Source organism: Tinamus guttatus, unplaced genomic scaffold (assembly GCF_059628265.1).
Source record: "Tinamus guttatus ecotype Peru unplaced genomic scaffold, ASM5962826v1 Tinamus_guttatus_pri_ptg000079l, whole genome shotgun sequence".
Lineage (NCBI taxonomy): Eukaryota > Metazoa > Chordata > Aves > Tinamiformes > Tinamidae > Tinamus > Tinamus guttatus.
In genome coordinates, this window is record NW_028288613.1 from 3,541,803 (window position 1) to 3,562,647 (window position 20,845).

Sequence of the window (20,845 nt, forward strand, 5' to 3'; positions counted from 1 at the left end):
ATATTCACAGTACATTGTCTGCCTCTCCACAAGGACCAAACATCTTGAAATAAGGACTGTTTCCTAGAGCAACGGCACATACCTGGTGTAAAAGCTTGGTTGTGATAACGCCGGTGGCACAGATGTGTTGTTACCCTGGCCATGGCCCTTGGCCTGGCGCCTGCCTCTGTGCATGACCAAGGATAAGGGGCGCTCGGCCGTGTTGCTCTTTCCAATACAAAGCGCAGGGATCGCGCAGCTGTGCAAACAGAGGTGCTCTTTCAAGTTCACCAGCATGCAGTACATTGCAATGGAGACCACCTTCAAACACATCCCGAACACCTTTTCCTTTAGTTATACACAATTTAACTAACATCTTTAGCTTTAATGGTCAGTATGAGTTTAAGAAATAGGATATGGAATGCACCTAGTAAAGACATTACAATAGCGTTTGAGTGCCCTTTGCTTTTCAGGAAATTCTGAGTTTGCATTCACTGGGTATAGCCTTTCATTTCTGAAGCTCGACCACACACTTGCAAGCAATTTTCAAGTGCTAGCCGTCATTTTGTATGCCCTAAATGTGTGAAGTAGTATATGAAACACAGTCAATCAATGCTGTGCCCCTGAGGACCGAGGAAAATATGTTCATGGCTATTATGCTCTGGTTATAAAGTTTGAGTAATGTACACGGAGGTTGATGTTTTACCTGTTTGGAATTACTTGTGTATGAATGATTAGGGTGTGAAGGGTCCAAACGCTTGAGCATTGGCCCAGCATTTCTGAGGGGCTGAGCCAGGGCTGTGAGAAGCAGAACAGCAGGACTACAAGTGTGACTGAATTTTGTATGACCGAAGTGTCGTTAGGGAATACTCCAGCTCTTGAGTCCTGGCTACGTTTTACATCTGTCTGGCGTTACAGCTGTGCAAAATCGGGACTGACCACTGACCTGCTCAAATCTAAGACTGAGCCCCCAGATGTGATGGATTTATTCAAACGTGAGATGTGAAATCTGTATAATTTTGATAGAATGGCTAAGTTATTTGTGGAGAAACTGATTTCTAGAGAAATGTAATCCCTTTTTCAAAAGGACAAAGCACAAAACAGAAAATTCCTGAAAAGAAGTGGCTTTCTGTGTTGTATCACACAGCTACTAGGCATCCTTATTCAGGACAAAGCAGCTCATGAGGAGCTTGAGTAACCTGCACACAACCACCATGTGGAAGATTGGCTTTGAAGATGCTCCTCACACTTAGGCTAAGTTAACCAGTTCATCAAAATTTAACCTAATTCCCTCACATAATTGCAATACTACCACATAATTCCGCAATTGACTGTCAAGATACTTTAATCTATTATGAACTAAGTCATTCTAAATGGGACAATTTAGCATATTAAACTTCAGAAAAACTGTTAGTCCAAAGAGACTGTGCCCATATTACCACCAATTGTTTCAGCAGATATTGGAAAGAAAGGAGATGAAGCAACTGCCTATAATTTAAATCAAAAAGCTTTTATAATTCTAATCTACTGCATTAAAAATGATATAAAGAAAAATTACAGTAACTTTAAAGTTGTTGCTGAGATTATATCTCCATATGTTTATAATTCAAAATGTTTGGAAAAAAGGATTTAAAATAATAGCTTACATATTATTCTGATTACTAGAGATGGTTTATCCTTTGATTTATATCTCTTCTTGACTTTCAAAAGCAGCTGAAAATATTACTATGTCAAACAAAGTGATATAGAGATGGTCCTTCAACGTTTTTGTGTGTTCTTAAGGGTCTTTGGACAAAGAGTGCAGAGAGCAGCGCTGTGCCCTCTACAGCTGTGGGGCAGGTTGGTCATTCTTAAATGCTTAAATGTATTTGAGCTATGAGTGACGGTGCAACAGGGAGAATGGGAAGGATGGTAAGAGGGGATAGAATAGGAGAGAGAAGTCTTGATCTGAAAAATCAAGCAGCTAAAACAAGTCTACTTTGTCACTGAGAGGGTTTACTGAAATTTAGGCTTTTACAGATTTGGAATATAGATCCGAAAAGTTCTGACATTAAACAGTACAAGTGCAATTGAAGTAAAAGATACTAAGATATACGCTGTCACAAAAATAGTGCTCTGTTGTTGATTGTGGAATCCAGAGCCTAGTATAATGCATTGTTATTACTAACTAGCAGACGTGCAACATACTGATCACTTATATAAGCAATAAACAATACTGTAATTAAAAGAAACATTAAAATCTTCTGAGTATGATTGGCCCAATAATAATGGTGTTTTCTTCATTGTTATTTGTGTCTATTTTGCCTCTCGTCATACAGCCCTGATAGCATCGGGAATAATAATTGTATTTGTTGCATACTGCCATTCTGCAGTGTAGGTAAATTGCTGAGTATCTTCTGAGAAAGCTGAGGGGTCTGAATTTGAACTGTACAATCTTCTTGTCTTGTGAATAGTAGTTCCTGTAGGTTGGGTCTCTTATGCACCTGAGAAAAGGACAAAAAAACCCCAAAACATAGTTACTATTCTATTTGCTTCATTAATAGTAAGAAACTTTCCATCAGCAATTTTTAGCAGTGAAGGTAATCGTAATTAGCAGCCTAAAATTCTTGAACACAGATGTAACTAGATGGATTTCGTATATGTATATTGGTATATGTCATACCTACAATATATAAATATGTATCTAAATATATAAAATTTTGTGTATGTTATATATATTTGAGTGTATAAATGTGAAACACTTGATGAAATTTTAAATATATAGAGTTATTGTGTAGCCCTGTTAACTTTGGAAAGTTATTTTTTATTTCAAGCTTAGAAAATTCCACATCCCAAATCCATCAGAACCCCTTAATCATGCTTCTTCCTTCTCTCAATTTATTATATAGATTTTTGAGATATCTTCTGAGAATGAATTATGAATATTCATTTTCCTTCCTGGTAGAATATAAAGGTGAATTATCCATAAAATGCCAACTAATAGAATTGGATTTTTTTTTTTGCTCTAATAACTGTCTCATTTAAAATCCTGATGCTTGTAGTTCGTGGATTACTCAAGTGTGTTTTAGGGGTGTGCATATTTGGTATACATATTGTTATCAGCTATCACATAGGAGGTGTTATTTTGAAATACTTGTTGAGACATTTTCCTTACCCGGTTCTGATTAAATCATATGACAGTGTTGTCAAGTCATGAGGATTTGGGGACACCATGCATGTATCTATAAATAGCATCAGATTTGGATCTGGGTAGTAGAGGGTGGCACGAACAAACACATCCTGGCCTGTGTTCACGTAGTATGGCGAAGCCTTCATCACATGTGAAAACGATGAATCATAAAAGGAAAACTTGACAATATATTGTCTGGACTGATTCTCCGGGTATGGAGACTCTTTAACATTGGGCGATGTCCCGGTATCATCATTCCTGTGTATTTTGCAGGCAAAGTTTAGCAGAGGATGTGTATTTCTTTCATTGAAGTTGCCAAAACTGGATCCTACCAAAGTGTTGGAATAAGTGATGGTTCCACGGGCAATCTGTTAAAACAGTAGAGAGTTTAAGCTGCAAAGTGAAGCTGAAACCTTTTCCTGAATGTTACTAGAAAATAGGTGAGCCAGCTGATGACCAGGTGATAGCTGTGACCTGCTGATGGTTTTTGAAAGCCCTGAGCTTTCCAAAGTGACCTGAAGAGGAAGGGTTATAAAAGGAAGAGGGAAAACATAGGGATGGTTCATGATATCATTATAACCTGGAATCATGAACTTCTAGAAACATAGTTCTGTTGTGATTTCAACACAATTTTAGTCCATCTATGTTTTGGGTGTCCAACATCCATTACCCAAGGACTTGGCATTCACAAAGTCATGTGGTAGTGTCACCCAGGAACAATCTTGAAAAGTATTTTGAAAAGTGTTGTTAATAAATAACTTTTCTGATATCTTGACAGAGGATAATTTCAAAACCAAGCATTCCTACCTCCGTTCTTGTACCACAGCCAGTGTATGGTATACGGAACATGATGCTGTAACTGGTAACCACAGGCTTGCATCTTGGGTCATGCAGGTGGACGTTCCATGCAGAGTAACCTCTTGAATTGATATAGGCTCGTTTAACAATTACCCCCATGTACTTAGGTAGGCAAGTAAGGGTTGCTGGAGAGGAAGAAATTTAAAGTTATTGAAGAATATTTCAGCATAGAGTAAAATGCGGCATGTATTAAATACCAGTATTTTTTATAAACTCACATATGGACTTTACTGACTAACCTTGAAATAACCACTGAGTGGAGAGAAAATGAATTTCCTTTTTTTTTTTAGTTGTGTAAGTATTGCCATTGAAAGTTCATGAATTCTTCCTATGACTAACACCACAGGGACATAAATTAGTTCTGTCTGTCACTCTTACGGAAACAAGGTGAGCTTGCAGCAACAACCCACCAAACTGTTTCTTTAGTAAGCGGTCCGTCAGTCTTTTGATAGACATTTGGAACGGGTAAATGTTTCTTTCATAAACTGTGCCACTACAGGTCAGCTTGTGACTTCCCTGGTACGGCAGCATTTAAAGTTTTGTGCTTTAAGGAGAATTCCTCCAGAAATCCAAGACTTGCCAGAAACACCCCCCAAAGCTTGGGGCTTTCAAAAATCCCTCAGCAAGCCTACAGGGAACAGTAAGGCAGCCCTACTGAGGAGGAGACACGAGGCACGGGTATGTCTAAATGGCAAGGACATGCGATAAAGCTGCCAAACTTTCCTAACATATGTCTTTTATCTAGCATATATTGTACTTGTGAAGAAAAGTAATTACAAATAGCAAAGAATGGGAAAACGTTACCATAGCTGGTGGATGCTGGCACTGTTTTCGGATGAGCTTTTAATGTAAGAAAATAAGAAAATAATTAAGACTGAACCATGCAAATTAGTGTTTGTATGCAATCAATTAACATACATTTCAATCAGCTGAATTCAATAAGACTAGGAGATTTGATATGGTGGAATGTAAGAATATAGTTGTCATGTATAAAATGCTCATAAAAGTGTGCAGATTCAGCTCATATTAGAAAAATGTACACTGAAGAGGACAAATATTATTGGCTTTAATGGGAGCAGGATTTAATTATGTCTACTTATCTGTGCAGGCAAGTAATTTCATGCTCAAAGGCTAGTTTTGCATCCAGAGTTCAGCTTCCTGTATGTTATCAACACAGGAATATATAAGATGTATTGACACAGCCTGAATGTCCTTTACTAGAGTGTAGTCAATCGGGCCAGACATTCTGAGGAGAGCTGAGTCTGCTCTCTGAGCATTAGAAGCACAGTGTTGTTTGGTTAATGAACAGAATTTGGAATGTCACATTTTTCTAAAAGTGAATACCACTGTAGAAAACTTTAAGGTTTCTTTTCTGAGGCCAAATCTCACAGAAAATATCAGATTCTCACTGATTAGAAAGGGCTTAGGGGCTCATGGGTGAGCTGTGCATAAGTAAGCTGGCTGTTTTGTGGTGAAAAGAGGCAGACTGTGCTGTAAAGCACAGGAAATTTAGATTACTGGGCTTAAGTGATCTGCCAGCCTTGGAAAGGTGAGTCAGGAAGGGTTCCCACATTTAGGAAAATTGGCTGTATCTAAAGCAGCAATCAGCACAAGCACATCTGCATCTCCATGGCCACACTGGTGACTTCGAGTGCAGTCAGGACAAGACAAAGAAAGGGTCTGTCATAGTATAGTGGAGATACCTGCTATTTCAATGAGATAAAACTGAAAACTGGAAAGCCACAGCAGAATTGCAGGCTACTTTCTTAACAGTTACATGATAAAGAACACTTATTCCATTGCTTACGTGAAGTAATCCATTTCTGGGTGCCAGATGGAGAAGCTGGAAATTCCAAAAGAAAACAAACAAACAAAAAAACAATTTTAGACACCTTTATAAAGCAGACGTTTGCAAATATTAGGAAATAATGAAGAAAGAAATGAATTATATATGGGATGTATTGTTATAGTGAAGACCCCTGGGGATAGGGATTTGCAGAATACTATCCCAGGGTTACCATGCTTTCTTAAAATGTCCTATCACATTCCTGCATTGCACTCAAAACTTGCACAATTCACTTCAAAGGGAAATAGTAGTGCAACTACAGACTCATAGCTCAAAAAGCCTGTTGTTAGATTTAACAGTTTCACAATACAAAAAAAAAAGGAAAATGGAATAATACCCAGTGTCCTCAGCAGGTGGCTATTGAGACTGGATGAATCTATGTCCAACTTATAGAACAGCAGTTTTGATGACAACTGCTAGGTCAACAGAAAATCAGGTCAGATGGCAGTGGAAATCAGCAAAGTGGTTACTAGGTTTATTGATAAACAGGTATCTATCTGGAGCACAGATACGGATTCGCACACTTTAAAGACAGCAGATACACGACTATGAATATAATATAGTCTTAATGCCATATATTTCTTGCTTGATACCTTTGTTTAGAGCTATGATTGCCTTTAAATTTGTGCTCTGTGTATTGAGGATTTGGAATGAACCCTTTTTAAAAGATGGTTCAAAAGAGAGGACACCTCCACTTAGAGAATACAACCCTGCTACGAGCAAGGTGGCAAGATTTGCATGAACAGGAATACCTGTGATTTCCATCGTTGTTGACTCTGTAGGCACTGTCCCAAGAGAAAGCAAAAGCCCTGCTTCAGTGAGTGATTGGGGCGTTCTGGGGTAAGCTAAGCAAGGCCTGTGAGGCCAACGCAACGTGAAGATGAAGGTGCAGAGAGGTGTGGGAGGATGATGGAGCTGCCCTCTAGTCATTGTGTTTTGCAGTAGGCTTCTTTCTGGCCGTGAAAAGCACCTGCTGCTACAGCTGTGCTTGAGGGTGGATGACACCAGTATGCATGAGCAGCTCTTGAAGGCCACCAGCATTCCCCAATGTGCCTCATGAGAGCAGTATCTGGAGGTGGGATGGCCGTCACCCGCGTGCCTTGGGTGGCTGTGCCTGGTGGTGTAGGCAGGGGCCCTTCCACCTCTGTGAGAGTGGGAACTTGGCTCAGCGCTGTTGAGGAGGAGCAGATCAGCACTGCCCATGAGCAGGAGACCTATGTGAGTGACCCTAAGGCAGCCACATGGAGAGGAAAGTAGTAAGTACCTGTTGGGCTAGATGTGGTCGTCAAACCAGGGCCTGTCAGGAGAGAAAAGAGGAACTGTCAAAAAGATCATGTAAAATTGATCATGTCTTTTGATAATGAAGGAGGAGAACCATCAGTACAGTCAGGGCTCTCCCCAAATGGTGAGATGGGTTAGTTGTTGTGAATCCTTAGGGAAGCCTGTGGGTTGGTGTTTCAGCTGAGCAATTGTGCCCTGTTCCCTGTCACGGTGCTGGAGGAGTACATGTGCTCATGACAGAGCAAAGAAGCCTGTGCCATGGACACAGCTTTGGTTTCAGGGTTGTTTCCTCCATCAGGGTGAGCCGAACCTGTGCTGCTGTGTGCAAGGAAAAAGCTCCCCTGCTCCAGAGGGGCCCAGGTGAGGAGAGTCGTGAGGATGATGGCCGCAGAGCTGCCTGGTGGTTGGTAGAGCAGGTGGGTTGGTTCTTGGGGAAAGGAGGGTTTTGTTGTGTAAATGATGAAAGTGTTTGTGCGAGCATGGTTTGGATGGGAAGGGTGTTTGGGAGCACCTGCGCAGACGACGCCGGCATCTTCCTTGTGGCGACAGTCGTGGATGCCCAGCCCTTGGTGAGGGCACTGTGCGAGCGACGCCTCATCCCCCGTGCAGGCGAGCTCGTCCAGGAGCACAGGGCCGGCGCCTTCGCCAAAGACGGCGCTGCCATGGACAGAGATGACGTCCCCGCAGCCCAGCTGCCTGCACACCACTGCAGCGTCCCTCAGGTCAAAGCCATCATCGCACACGGTGCCCCAGCTGCCGTTGTGGAAGAGCTCGAGGCGCCCCAAGCAGGGGCCGTCGCTGTCCACCAGGCGCAGGGCCATTTCTGGGGAAGCAGAGGGAGATGCGTGGTCACGCGGAGGCCCTTGTGGAGCGGCATTCCCAGCGGTTCTCCTCAATTACCTGGTACTGGTGTTGTCTGCTCCGTAGACACTGTCCCTAGGGAAAGGAAAAGGCACACTTGAGTCTTTGGGCCTGACTGTGAGTGTGAGAGACACCTGCTGCCCTGCACGTTGTCTTTACAGCAGAGATTTCCTTTAGTCTTGTGCTTTGGGTATTTGAAGAATTGGGCATTCCTCCTTTATAAAGGATGGTTCCAAATTCCTCACCCCACTTAGAGCATGCAACCCCACCACGATCCATTTGGGATGATTTGTATGAGCTGAAATACCTGTGATTTCCGTCGTCGTGGGCTCTGTAGGCACTGTCTCTAGAGAAAACAAAAGCCATGCTTCAGTGAGTGATTGGGGCATTTTGGGGTAAACCAATCAAAGCCTCTGAGGCTGAGACAACATTAACATGAAAGTACAGTGAGCCTCCCATTGAAATCGGAGTTGCACTTTAGTCATTGTGTTTTGCAGTAGGCTCGCTTTTGGCCTTGTAAAGCAGCTGCTGATATTGCTGCCCTTGAGGGGGGATGAAACTCGTATGCACAAGTGTGTTTCTCTATACAAAGGCCAAAATGGGAGCTCTCACAGGCTACCAGCATCCCCCAATGTCCATCCTGAGAGCAGCACCAGGAGGTAGGATGGCCATCACCCGAGTGCCTTGAGTGGCTGTGCCTGGTGGTGTGGGCAGGGCCCTTCCACTTCTGCGAGAGCAGGAAATATGGCTCAACATTGCCCAGGGCAGAGCAGATCCGCCCTCCTCACAGCAAGGAGACCTATGTGAGTGAACCCGAGGCAGACACACAGAGAGAAATGTAGTAAATACCTATTTTGCTACATAAATCAGGGCCTGCCAGGAGAGAAAAGAAGAACCGTCAAAAAGATCATGTAAAATTGATCATGGCAATTATGAGGCAGGAGAAATAGCACAGTCAGGGCTGCCCGCAACCCGTGGCACAAGCCAAGTTTTGCCAATCCTTGGGGAAGCCTGTGGGTTTGTTTTTGAGATGAGAGATCGTCCCCTATTCCCTGTCACGGTGCTAGAGGGGTACGTGTGCCCATGGCAGAGGCAAAGAAGACAGTGCTGTGGGCACAACTTTGCTTTCAGGGTTGTTTCTCCAGTCAGGCTGAGCCCAACCTGTGTTGCAGGGGCAAGAAAGAAGCTCCCCTGCTCCAAAGCAGCCCAGGTGGCGAAAACCAGGAGAGTGATGGCCCCAGAGCTGGTTTTCAGTTAAAGACGGGACATGGTAGTTGGTAGAGCGGGTGGGTTGGTTCTTGGGGAAAGGAAGGTTTTGCTGTGTAAGTGATGAAAGTGTTTGTGCAAGCGTGGCTTGGAAGGGAGGGGAGTTTCGGAGTACCTGCGCAGATGACGCCGGCGTCTTCCTTGTGGCGGCAGTCGTGGATGCCCAGCCCTTGGTGAGGGCACTGTGCGAGCGACGCCTCGTCCCCCGTGCAGGCGAGCTCGTCCAGGAGCACAGGGCCGGTGCCTTCGCCAAAGAAGGCATCGCTGTGGACGGAGATGACGTCCCCGCAGCCCAGCTGCCTGCACACCACTGCAGCGTCCCTCAGGTCAAAGCCATCGTCGCACACGGTGCCCCAAGTGCCATTGTGGAAGAGCTCAAGGCGCCCCAAGCAGGGGCCATCGCTGTCCACCAGGCGCAGGGCCATTTCTGGGGAAGCAGAGAGAGACCTGTGGTCATGTGGAGGCCCTTGTGGAGAGGCGTTCCCATGGTGCTCCTCAACTACCTGGTACTGGCGTTGTTGTCTGCTCCGTAGACACTGTCCCTAGGGAAAGGAAAGGGCACACTTAAGTCTTTGGGCCTACCTGTGACCGTAAGAGAGACCTGCTGCTGTGCGCGTCTTCATTTAGAGCCGAATTTACAGCAGAGATTGTCTTTAATGTTGTGCTTTGCGTGTGGAAGATTGGGCACTCCCCCTTTATAAAGGATGGTTCCGAAATCCTCACAGCCTTTAGAGCGTGCAACCCTGCCATGGGCCATTCAGGAATATTTGCGTGAACGGAAATACCTGTGATTTCTGTTGTCGTAACCTCCGTAGGCACTGTCCCTAGAGAAACCAAAAGCCACATTCAGTGAGTGATTGGGGTGTTTTGAGGTAAGCTAAGCAAGGTCTGTGAGGCCAGCGCAACATGAACATGAAGGGGCAGTGAGGCTGCCATTGAAATGGGAGCTGCCCTTTAGTCACTGTGTTTTGCAGTAGGCTCCCTTTTGCCTTTTTGTGGAGCAGCTGGTGGCCTTGCTGCCCTCGAGGGCGAATGGCACCCGTATCTGTGAGCATGTGTATCTACACTCAGGGTAAAACATCATCTCTCACAGAACACCAGCATTCCTTGTTCACCTTCGTGGCAGCAGGTGCCGCTGAAGCCATCACCCAAGTGCCTTGAGTGCCTGTCCCTAGTGGCGTGGGCAGGGTCCTCTACCTCTGTGAGAGGGGGAAATTTGGCTCAGTGCTGCTCAGGGCAGTGCAGTACCGCAGTTGTCACAGAGAGAAGAACTATTTAAGGGACCTTGAGGTAGAAACATGGTGAGGAAATAGTAAATACCTGTTGTGGTAGACGTGGATATCGAGTCAGGACCTGTCAGAAGAGAAAGACAGAACTGTCATACAGATCATGTAAACTTGATCACAGCAGGGAATAAAAAACAGTGCCATGGACACAGCTTTGGTTTCAGGACTGTTTCCTCCATCACGATGAGCACAACTTCTGCTGCTGTGTGTGGGAAAAAAGCTCCCCTCCTCCAGAGGTGCCTGCGTGAGGAGAGGTGGGAGGATGATGGCCCCAGAGCTGACTTTCAGTTAAAGAAGGGACTTGGTGGTTGGTAGAGCGGGTGGGTTGGTTCTTGGGGAAAGGAAGGTGTTTGGGAGCACCTGCGCAGACGACGCCGGCGTCTTCCTTGTGGCGGCAGTCGTGGATGCCCAGCCCTTGGTGAGGGCACTGTGCAAGCGATGCCTCGTCCCCCGTGCAGGCGAGCTCGTCCAGGAGCACAGGGCCGGCGCCTTCGCCAAAGAAGGCATCGCTGTGGACGGAGATGACATCCCCGCAGCCCAGCTGCCTGCACGCCACCTCAGCGTCACTCAGGTCAAAGCCATCGTCGCACACGGTGCCCCAGCTGCTGTTGTGGAAGAGCTCGAGGCGCCCCGAGCAGGGGCCATCGCCATCCACCAGGCGCAGGGCCATTTCTGGGGAAGCAGAGGGAGATGCGTGGTCATGCGGAGGCCCTTGTGGAGCGGCGTTCCCGGTGGCGCTCCTCAACTACCTGGTACTGGTGTTGTCGTCTGCTCTGTAGACACTGTCCCTACGGAAAGGAAAAGGCACACTTGAGTCTTTGGGCCTGACTGTGAGTGTGAGAGAGAGCTGCTGCCCTGCGTGTCTTAATTTAGAGCCAAATTTACAGAAGAGATTGCCTTTAAGGCTGTGCTTTGTGTGTGGAGGATTGGATACTCCCCCTTTATAAAGGATGGTTACAGATTCCTCACAGCCTTTACAGCATGCAACCCTGCCACGGGCCATTCGGGAATATTTTCATGAACGAGAATACCTGTGATTTCCGTTGTCGTGGGCTCCGTAGGCACTGTCCCAAGAGAAAGCAAAAGCCATGCTTCAGTGAGTGATTGGGCCATTTTGAGGTAAGGTAACAAGGTCTGTGAGGCCAGGGCAACATGAACATGAAGGGGCAGTGAGGCTGGCATTGAAATGGGAGCTGCCCTTTAGTCACTGTGTTTTGCAGTAGGCTCCCTTTTGCCTTTTTGTGGAGCAGCTGGTGGCCTTGTGGCCTTTAAGTGTGGATGGCACTCATATATATGGGCGTGTGTGTCTACACCCAGGACTAGTGGCCATCTCTTGCAGGACACCAGCATCGCCCAATCTCCCTCATAGGAGTGGCATGACGGCTAGTGTGTCCATTCCCCAAGTTCCTTGAGTGTCTGTGCCTGGTGTTGTGGGCAGGACCCTCTACCTCTGTGAGAGGGGGATATTTGGCTCAGCACTGTTTGGGACAGAGCGGATTGGCGCTCATCATGGGGAGGAGACCTATCGGAGTGCCTCTGAGGCAGCCACATATTGAGGAAAGTAGTAAATACCTGTTGTGGGAGATGTGGTCGTTGAATCAGAGCCTGTCAAGAGAGAAAAGACAAACTGTTAAAAAAGATCACGTAAATTTGATCGTGGCTTTTGCTTACGGAGCAGGAGGAGCAGCAGCAGCACAGTCAGCGCTCTCCGTGACCTTGGATGCATTTGATGTTTAGGGAAGCCTGTGGGTTTGTGTAACATGACCATGAAGATGTAGTGAGGCTCCTATTGAAATTTAGATGTGATGGCCCAGGGCTGTACTTAGCATGTTTTGCAGCGGGCTCCCTTTTGGCCTTCTTGTAGACAAGTTCGAGGTCTGGCTGCCCTTGAGAGTAGATGACACCCATGTCTATGAGTGTGTGTGCCTACTCCGAGGCCAAAGAGAGAGCGTTTGCAGGGCTCCAGCATTTCTCGTTCACCCTCATGGGAGTGGCACCAGGAGCTGAGGTGGTGGTTCCCTGCGTGCCTTTTAGAGACTGTGTCTGGTGGTGTGGGCACGGTCCTCCACCTCTGTGAGAGTGGGAAATGTGGCTCAGCACTGCCCATGACAGAACGGATCGGCTCTTGTTACGGGGAGGAGACCTATCTGATTGACTCAGAGGGAGCCACACGGAGGGGAAAGAAGTAAATACCTGTTGTGGTAGATGTGGTTGTTGTATCAGGGACTGTCAGGAGAGAAAAGGATAACTGTCAAAAAGATCATGTAAATACAGTCATGGCTTTTGGTTATTGATCAAGGGAAGCAGCAGCACAGTCTGGGCTCTCCCCAGATGGTAAGATGGGTTAGTTGTTGCAAATCCTGGGAGATGCCTGTAGGTTGGAGTTTCAGCTGAGCGATCGTGCCCTATTCCCTGTCACGGTGCTGGAGGAGCATGTGTGCCCATGGTAGGGGCAAAGACCCTGTGTGTGCCATGAACACAGCTTTGGTTTCAAGCCTGGTTGCTTTATGAGACTAAGCCCAACCTCTCCCGCTGGGGGCAAGGAAGAAGCTCCTCTGCTCCAGAGGTGCCCGGGTGGGGAGAGCCATAAGGATGGTGGCGCCAGAGCTGCCTTTCAGTTAAAGAAGGGACTTGGTGGTTGGTAGAGCAGGTGGGTTGGTTCTTGGGGAAAGGAAGGTTTTGCTGTGTAAGTGATGAAAGTGTTTGTGCGAGCATGGCTTGGATGGGAAGGGAGTTTGGGAGCACCTGCACAGACGACGCCGGCGTCTTCCTTGTGGTGGCAGTCGTGGATGCCCAGCCCTTGGTGAGGGCACTGTGCGAGCGACGCCTCATCCCCTGCACAGGCGAGCCCGTCCAGGAGCACAGGGCCGGCGCCTTCGCCAAAGAAGGCATCGCTGTGGATGGAGATGACGTTCCCGCAGCCCAGCTGCCTGCACGCCACCGCAGCGTCCCTCAGGTCAAAGCCATCGTCACACACGGTGCCCCAGCTGCCGTTGTGGAAGAGCTCGAGGCGCCCCAAGCAGGAGCCATTCCCGTCCACCAGGCGCAGGGCCATTTCTGGGGAAGCAGAGGGAGATGCGTGGTCATGCGGAGGCCCTTGTGGAGCGGCCTTCCCGGTGGTGCTCCTCAACTACCTGGTACTGGTGTTGTCCTCTGCTCCGTAGACACTGTCCCTAGGGAAAGGAAAAGGCACACTTGAGTCTTTGGACCTGACTGTGAGTGTGAGAGAGAGCTGCTGCCCTGCGTGTCTTAATTTAGAGCCAAATTTACAGCAGAGATTGTCTTTAAGGTTGTGCTTTGTGTGTCGAGGATTGGACACTCCCCCTTTATAAAGGATGGTTACAGATTCCTCATGGGCTTTAGACCATGCAACCCTGCCACGAGCCATTCGAGAATATTTTCATGAACGAAAATACCTGTGATTTCCGTTGTCGTGGGCACTGTCTCTAGAGAAAGCAAAAGCCACACGTCAGTGAGTGATTGGGCCATTTTGGGGTAAGCAAAGCAAGGTCTGTGAGGCCAGGGCAACATGAACATGAAGGGGCAGTAAGGCTGGCATTGAAATGGGAGCTGCCCTTTAGTCACTGTGTTTTGCAGTAGGCTCCCTTTTGCCTTTTTGTGGAGCAGCTGGTGGCCTTGTGGCCTTTAAGTGTGGATGGCACTCATATATATGGGCGTGTGTGTCTACACCCAGGACTAGCGGCCATCTCTTGCAGGACACCAGCATCGCCCAATCTCCCTCATGGGAGTGGCATGACGGCTAGTGTGGCCGTCCCCCAAGTTCCTTGAGTGTCTGTGCCTGGTGTTGTGGGCAGGACCATCTACCTCTGTGAGAGGGGGATATTTGGCTCAGCACTGTTTGGGACAGAGCGGATTGGCACTCATCATGGGGAGGAGACCTATCGGAGTGCCTCTGAGGCAGCCACATATTGAGGAAAGTAGTAAATACCTGTTGTGGGAGATGTGGTCATTGAATCAGAGCCTGTCAAGAGAGAAAAGACAAACTGTTAAAAAAGATCATGTAAATTTGATCGTGGCTTTTGCTTACGGAGCAGGAGGAGCAGCAGCAGCACAGTCAGGGCTTTCCGTGACCTTGGATGCATTTGAGGTTTAGGGAAGCCTGTGAGTTGGTGTAGCATGACCATGAAGATGTAGTGAGGCTCCTATTGAAATTTAGATGTGATGGCCCAGGGCTGTACTTAGCATGTTTTGCAGCGGGCTCCCTTTTGGCCTTCTTGTAGACAAGTTCGAGGTCTGGCTGCCCTTGAGAGTAGATGACACCCATGTCTATGAGTGTGTGTGCCTACTCCGAGGCCAAAGAGAGAGCGTTTGCAGGGCTCCAGCATTTCTCGTTCACCCTCATGGGAGTGGCACCAGGAGCTGAGGTGGTGGTTCCCTGCGTGCCTTTTAGAGACTGTGTCTGGTGGTGTGGGCACGGTCCTCCACCTCTGTGAGAGTGGGAAATGTGGCTCAGCACTGCCCATGACAGAACGGATCGGCTCTTGTTACGGGGAGGAGACCTATCTGATTGACTCAGAGGGAGCCACACGGAGGGGAAAGAAGTAAATACCTGTTGTGGTAGATGTGGTTGTTGTATCAGGGACTGTCAGGAGAGAAAAGGATAACTGTCAAAAAGATCATGTAAATACAGTCATGGCTTTTGGTTATTGATCAAGGGAAGCAGCAGCACAGTCTGGGCTCTCCCCAGATGGTAAGATGGGTTAGTTGTTGCAAATCCTGGGAGATGCCTGTAGGTTGGAGTTTCAGCTGAGCGATCGTGCCCTATTCCCTGTCACGGTGCTGGAGGAGCATGTGTGCCCATGGTAGGGGCAAAGACCCTGTGTGTGCCATGAACACAGCTTTGGTTTCAAGCCTGGTTGCTTTATGAGACTAAGCCCAACCTCTCCCGCTGGGGGCAAGGAAGAAGCTCCTCTGCTCCAGAGGTGCCCGGGTGGGGAGAGCCATAAGGATGGTGGCGCCAGAGCTGCCTTTCAGTTAAAGAAGGGACTTGGTGGTTGGTAGAGCAGGTGGGTTGGTTCTTGGGGAAAGGAAGGTTTTGCTGTGTAAGTGATGAAAGTGTTTGTGCGAGCATGGCTTGGATGGGAAGGGAGTTTGGGAGCACCTGCACAGACGACGCCGGCGTCTTCCTTGTGGTGGCAGTCGTGGATGCCCAGCCCTTGGTGAGGGCACTGTGCGAGCGACGCCTCATCCCCTGCACAGGCGAGCCCGTCCAGGAGCACAGGGCCGGCGCCTTCGCCAAAGAAGGCATCGCTGTGGATGGAGATGACGTTCCCGCAGCCCAGCTGCCTGCACGCCACCGCAGCGTCCCTCAGGTCAAAGCCATCGTCACACACGGTGCCCCAGCTGCCGTTGTGGAAGAGCTCGAGGCGCCCCAAGCAGGAGCCATTCCCGTCCACCAGGCGCAGGGCCATTTCTGGGGAAGCAGAGGGAGATGCGTGGTCATGCGGAGGCCCTTGTGGAGCGGCCTTCCCGGTGGTGCTCCTCAACTACCTGGTACTGGTGTTGTCCTCTGCTCCGTAGACACTGTCCCTAGGGAAAGGAAAAGGCACACTTGAGTCTTTGGACCTGACTGTGAGTGTGAGAGAGAGCTGCTGCCCTGCGTGTCTTAATTTAGAGCCAAATTTACAGCAGAGATTGTCTTTAAGGTTGTGCTTTGTGTGTCGAGGATTGGACACTCCCCCTTTATAAAGGATGGTTACAGATTCCTCATGGGCTTTAGACCATGCAACCCTGCCACGAGCCATTCGAGAATATTTTCATGAACGAAAATACCTGTGATTTCCGTTGTCGTGGGCACTGTCTCTAGAGAAAGCAAAAGCCACACGTCAGTGAGTGATTGGGCCATTTTGGGGTAAGCAAAGCAAGGTCTGTGAGGCCAGGGCAACATGAACATGAAGGGGCAGTAAGGCTGGCATTGAAATGGGAGCTGCCCTTTAGTCACTGTGTTTTGCAGTAGGCTCCCTTTTGCCTTTTTGTGGAGCAGCTGGTGGCCTTGTGGCCTTTAAGTGTGGATGGCACTCATATATATGGGCGTGTGTGTCTACACCCAGGACTAGCGGCCATCTCTTGCAGGACACCAGCATCGCCCAATCTCCCTCATGGGAGTGGCATGACGGCTAGTGTGGCCGTCCCCCAAGTTCCTTGAGTGTCTGTGCCTGGTGTTGTGGGCAGGACCATCTACCTCTGTGAGAGGGGGATATTTGGCTCAGCACTGTTTGGGACAGAGCGGATTGGCACTCATCATGGGGAGGAGACCTATCGGAGTGCCTCTGAGGCAGCCACATATTGAGGAAAGTAGTAAATACCTGTTGTGGGAGATGTGGTCATTGAATCAGAGCCTGTCAAGAGAGAAAAGACAAACTGTTAAAAAAGATCATGTAAATTTGATCGTGGCTTTTGCTTACGGAGCAGGAGGAGCAGCAGCAGCACAGTCAGGGCTTTCCGTGACCTTGGATGCATTTGAGGTTTAGGGAAGCCTGTGAGTTGGTGTAGCATGACCATGAAGATGTAGTGAGGCTCCTATTGAAATTTAGATGTGATGGCCCAGGGCTGTACTTAGCATGTTTTGCAGCGGGCTCCCTTTTGGCCTTCTTGTAGACAAGTTCGAGGTCTGGCTGCCCTTGAGAGTAGATGACACCCATGTCTATGAGTGTGTGTGTCTACTCCGAGGCCAAAGAGAGAGCGTTTGCAGGGCTCCAGCATTTCTCGTTCACCCTCATGGGAGTGGCACCAGGAGCTGAGGTGGTGGTTCCCTGCGTGCCTTTTAGAGCCTGTGTCTGGTGGTGTGGGCACGGTCCTCCACCTCTGTGAGAGTGGGAAATGTGGCTCAGTGCTGCCCAGGACAGAACGGATCGGCTCTTGTTACGGGGAGGAGACCTATCTGATTGACTCAGAGGGAGCCACACGGAGGGGAAAGAAGTAAATACCTGTTGTGGTAGATGTTGTTGTTGTATCAGGGACTGTCAGGAGAGAAAAGGATAACTGTCAAAAAGATCATGTAAATACAGTCATGGCTTTTGGTTATTGATCAAGGGAAGCAGCAGCACAGTCTGGGCTCTCCCCAGATGGTAAGATGGGTTAGTTGTTGCAAATCCTGGGAGATGCCTGTAGGTTGGAGTTTCAGCTGAGCGATCGTGCCCTATTCCCTGTCACGGTGCTGGAGGAGCATGTGTGCCCATGGTAGGGGCAAAGACCCGGTGTGTGCCATGTGTGCCATGAACACAGCTTTGGTTTCAAGCCTGGTTGCTTTATGAGACTAAGCCCAACCTCTCCCGCTGGGGGCAAGGAAGAAGCTCCTCTGCTCCAGAGGTGCCCGGGTGGGGAGAGCCATAAGGATGGTGGCGCCAGAGCTGCCTTTCAGTTAAAGAAGGGACTTGGTGGTTGGTAGAGCAGGTGGGTTGGTTCTTGGGGAAAGGAAGGTTTTGCTGTGTAAGTGATGAAAGTGTTTGTGCGAGCATGGCTTGGATGGGAAGGGAGTTTGGGAGCACCTGCACAGACGACGCCGGCGTCTTCCTTGTGGCGGCAGTCGTGGATGCCCAGCCCTTGGTGAGGGCACTGTGCGAGCGACGCCTCATCCCCTGCACAGGCGAGCTCGTCCAGGAGCACAGGGCCGGCGCCTTCTCCAAAGAAGGCATCGCTGTGGATGGAGATGACGTCCCCGCAGCCCAGCTGCCTGCACGCCACCTCAGCGTCCCTCAGGTCAAAGCCATCGTCGCACACGGTGCCCCAGCTGCCGTTGTGGAAGAGCTCGAGGCGTCCCAAGCAGGAGCCATTCCCGTCCACCAGGCGCAGGGCTATTTCTGGGGAAGCAGAGGAAGACGCTTGGTCACGTGGAGGCCCTTGTGAAGCGGCCTTCCTGGTGGTGCTCCTCAACTACCTGGTACAGGTGTTGTCCTCTGCTCCGTAGACACTGTCCCTAGGGAAAGGAAAAGGCACACTTGAGTCTTTGGGTCTGACTGTGACTGTGAGAGACCTGCTGCCCTGTGCGTCTTCATTTAGAGCCAAATTTACAGCAGAGATTGCCTTTAAGGCTGTGCTTCGTGTGTGGAGGGTTGGACACCCCCCCTTTATAAAGGATGGTTACAGATTCCTCACGGCCTTTAGAGTGTGCAACCCTGCCACGAGCCATTCGGGAATATTTTCATGAACGAAAATACCTGTGATTTCCGTTGTCGTGGGCTCCGTAGGCACCAACCCTAGAGAAAGCAAAAGCCACGCTTCAGTGAGTGATTGGGCCATTTTGGGGTAAGCTAAGCAAGGTCTGTGAGGCCAGGGCAACATGAACCTGAAGGTGCAGAGAGGCTCCAATTGGAATAGGAGGTTGATGGAGCTGGCCTTTAGTCACTGGATTTTACCTTCTTGTGGAGCAGCTGGTGGCCTTGCTGCCTTTCAGGGTGGATGACTCTCATATGTACGAGCGTGTGTGACCATACACGGGCGAAAATGGGAGCTCTCTCAGGTCACCGGCATCCCCCAGTCTCCCTCATGGGAGTGGAACCAGGAGCTCATGTGGCCTTTGCCCAAGTACCTTGAGTGCCTGTGTCTGGTGCTGTGTGCAGAGCCCTCCACCTCTTTGAGAGGGGGAAATTTGGCTCTGCTCTGTTCAGGGCAGAGCAGATCCACAGTCCCCAGTTAGAGGAGACTGATATAATTGACCCTGAGATGGAGATCTGGAGAGTAAAGTAGTAAATACCTGTTGTGGCAGATCTAGTCGTCGACTCGAGGCCTGTCAGAAGAGGAAAGAAGAACTGTCATACAGATCATGTAATCTTGATCATGGCTTTCAATTTTGGTTCCAGAGGAGCAACAGCACAGTCAAGGCACAGTCAAGTTCCAGACACCAGTACAGGCTGGGGACCGACCTTGTGGAGAGCAGCTCTGCAGAGAAAGACCTTGGTGTCATGGTGGATGATAAGTTGACCATGAGGCAGCAGTGTGCCCTCGTGGCCAAGAAGGCCAATGGAATCCTGGGCTGCATTAAGAAGAGCATCTCCAGCAGGTCGAGGGAGGTGATCCTGCCCCTCTACTCAGCCCTGGTGAGGCCGCATCTGGAGTACTGTGTCCAGTTCTGGGCTCCACAGTACAAGAGGGATGTGGAGCTGCTGGAGAGAGTCCAGCGCAGGGCTACAAGGATGATCAGGGGCCTGGAACATCTGCCCTATGAGGAGAGGCTGAGGGAGCTGGGCCTGTTCAGCCTGGAGAAGAGAAGGCTGAGAGGGGATCTAATCAGTGTATATAAATACCTCAAGGGAGGGAGTGCAGAGGACGGGGATGGTCTCTTTTCAGTGGTGGCCACTGATAGGACTAGAGGAAATGGCCGGAAACTGAAACATCAAAAATTCCATAGGAACTTAAGGAAAAATTTCTTAACAGTGAGGGTGACAGAGCACTGGAACAGGCTGCTCAGAGAGGTTGTAGAGTCTCCTTCTCTGGAGATCTTCAAAACCCGCTTGGATGCAGTCCTGTGCCACGTGCTCTAGGTGTCCCTGTGTATGCAGGGGGGTTGGACTAGATGATCTCTAGAGGTCCCTTCCAACCCTAAGCATTCTATGATTCTATGATTCTATGAAGGCTCTCCGTGAACTTGGATACATTTGATGTTTAGTGATGCCTGGGGAAAGGCTGTGGGTTGGTGCAAGATGAGCATGAAGTTGTAGTGAGGCTCCTAGAGAAATTAGGCTGTGATGGCCCAGGGCTGTACTTTGCAGTAGGCCCTCTTTTGGCCTTCTTGTAGACAAGCTGGATTTCTGGCTGCCCTTGAGAGTGCATTGCACTCGTGTCTATGAGTGTGCGTGTCTACTTCCAGGCCAAACAGAGAGGTGTTGCAGGACACCAGCATTCCTCGTTCACCCTAAATAGGAGTTGCACCAGGAGCTGAGGTGGTTGTTCCCTTGAGTGCCTGTGTCTGGTGGTGCGGGCAGGGCCCCCACCTCTGTGGGAGTGGGAATCTTGGCTCAGTGCTGCTCGGGGCAGAGGGGAACGGCACTCGTTATCGGGAGGAGACCTGTTTGAGTGACTCTGAGGCAGCCACATGGAAGGGAAAAAAATAAATACCTGTTGTGGGAGATGTGGTCATCGAATCAGGGACTGTCAGGAGAGAAAAGAAGAATTGTCAAAAATTCATGTGAATTGAAATGTGGCTTTTGGTTATGGATCAGGAGATGCTGCAGCAGATGGGGTTGTTGCTGTGAAATGGTAAGATCGATTACCAATGGTATCCCCAATGGTAAGGTGAGTTAGTTGTTGTGAAACCTGGGCGATGCCTTTAGGTTGGTATTT

At 48.9% G+C, this 20,845-nt stretch overlaps 2 protein-coding genes across 2 annotated transcripts in view; both read right to left on the bottom strand.

The window, feature by feature from the left end:
* Positions 1-2,089: 2,089 nt before the first annotated feature.
* LOC148595652 (scavenger receptor cysteine-rich domain-containing protein DMBT1-like) lies at positions 2,090-6,617 on the bottom strand. The gene is made up of 4 exons (XM_088520000.1): positions 6,605-6,617; positions 3,956-4,131; positions 3,134-3,516; positions 2,090-2,462 (listed from the first exon to the last, which is right to left on the bottom strand). The coding sequence occupies exons 1-4, from the start codon at positions 6,615-6,617 to the stop codon at positions 2,213-2,215; spliced, it is 822 nt and encodes a 273-aa protein (XP_088376126.1). The 3' UTR covers positions 2,090-2,212.
* A 520-nt stretch (positions 6,618-7,137) lies between these two features.
* LOC148595653 (scavenger receptor cysteine-rich domain-containing protein DMBT1-like) overlaps positions 7,138-20,845 on the bottom strand; it is a 28,360-nt gene continuing 14,652 nt past the window's right edge. Inside the window, exons 6-12 of the mRNA XM_088520001.1 lie at positions 18,034-18,366; positions 15,669-15,974; positions 13,271-13,603; positions 10,889-11,212; positions 9,365-9,681; positions 7,649-7,966; positions 7,138-7,149 (exon numbers count right to left, since the gene is read on the bottom strand). Of these exons, the coding sequence (XP_088376127.1) occupies positions 7,138-7,149; positions 7,649-7,966; positions 9,365-9,681; positions 10,889-11,212; positions 13,271-13,603; positions 15,669-15,974; positions 18,034-18,366 (1,943 nt within the window). The remainder of the gene's footprint in view (positions 7,150-7,648; positions 7,967-9,364; positions 9,682-10,888; positions 11,213-13,270; positions 13,604-15,668; positions 15,975-18,033; positions 18,367-20,845) is intronic.

Excerpts from the sequence above, each read along its gene's own strand:
- LOC148595652 (XM_088520000.1), bottom strand. Across the intron at positions 3,517-3,955 it reads GCTGTGGTACAAGAACGGAG|ATTGCCCGTGGAACCATCAC; the intron begins GTAGGAATGCTT and ends CTGTTTTAACAG. Across the intron at positions 2,463-3,133 it reads TATGATTTAATCAGAACCGG|GTGCATAAGAGACCCAACCT; the intron begins GTAAGGAAAATG and ends TCCTTTTCTCAG.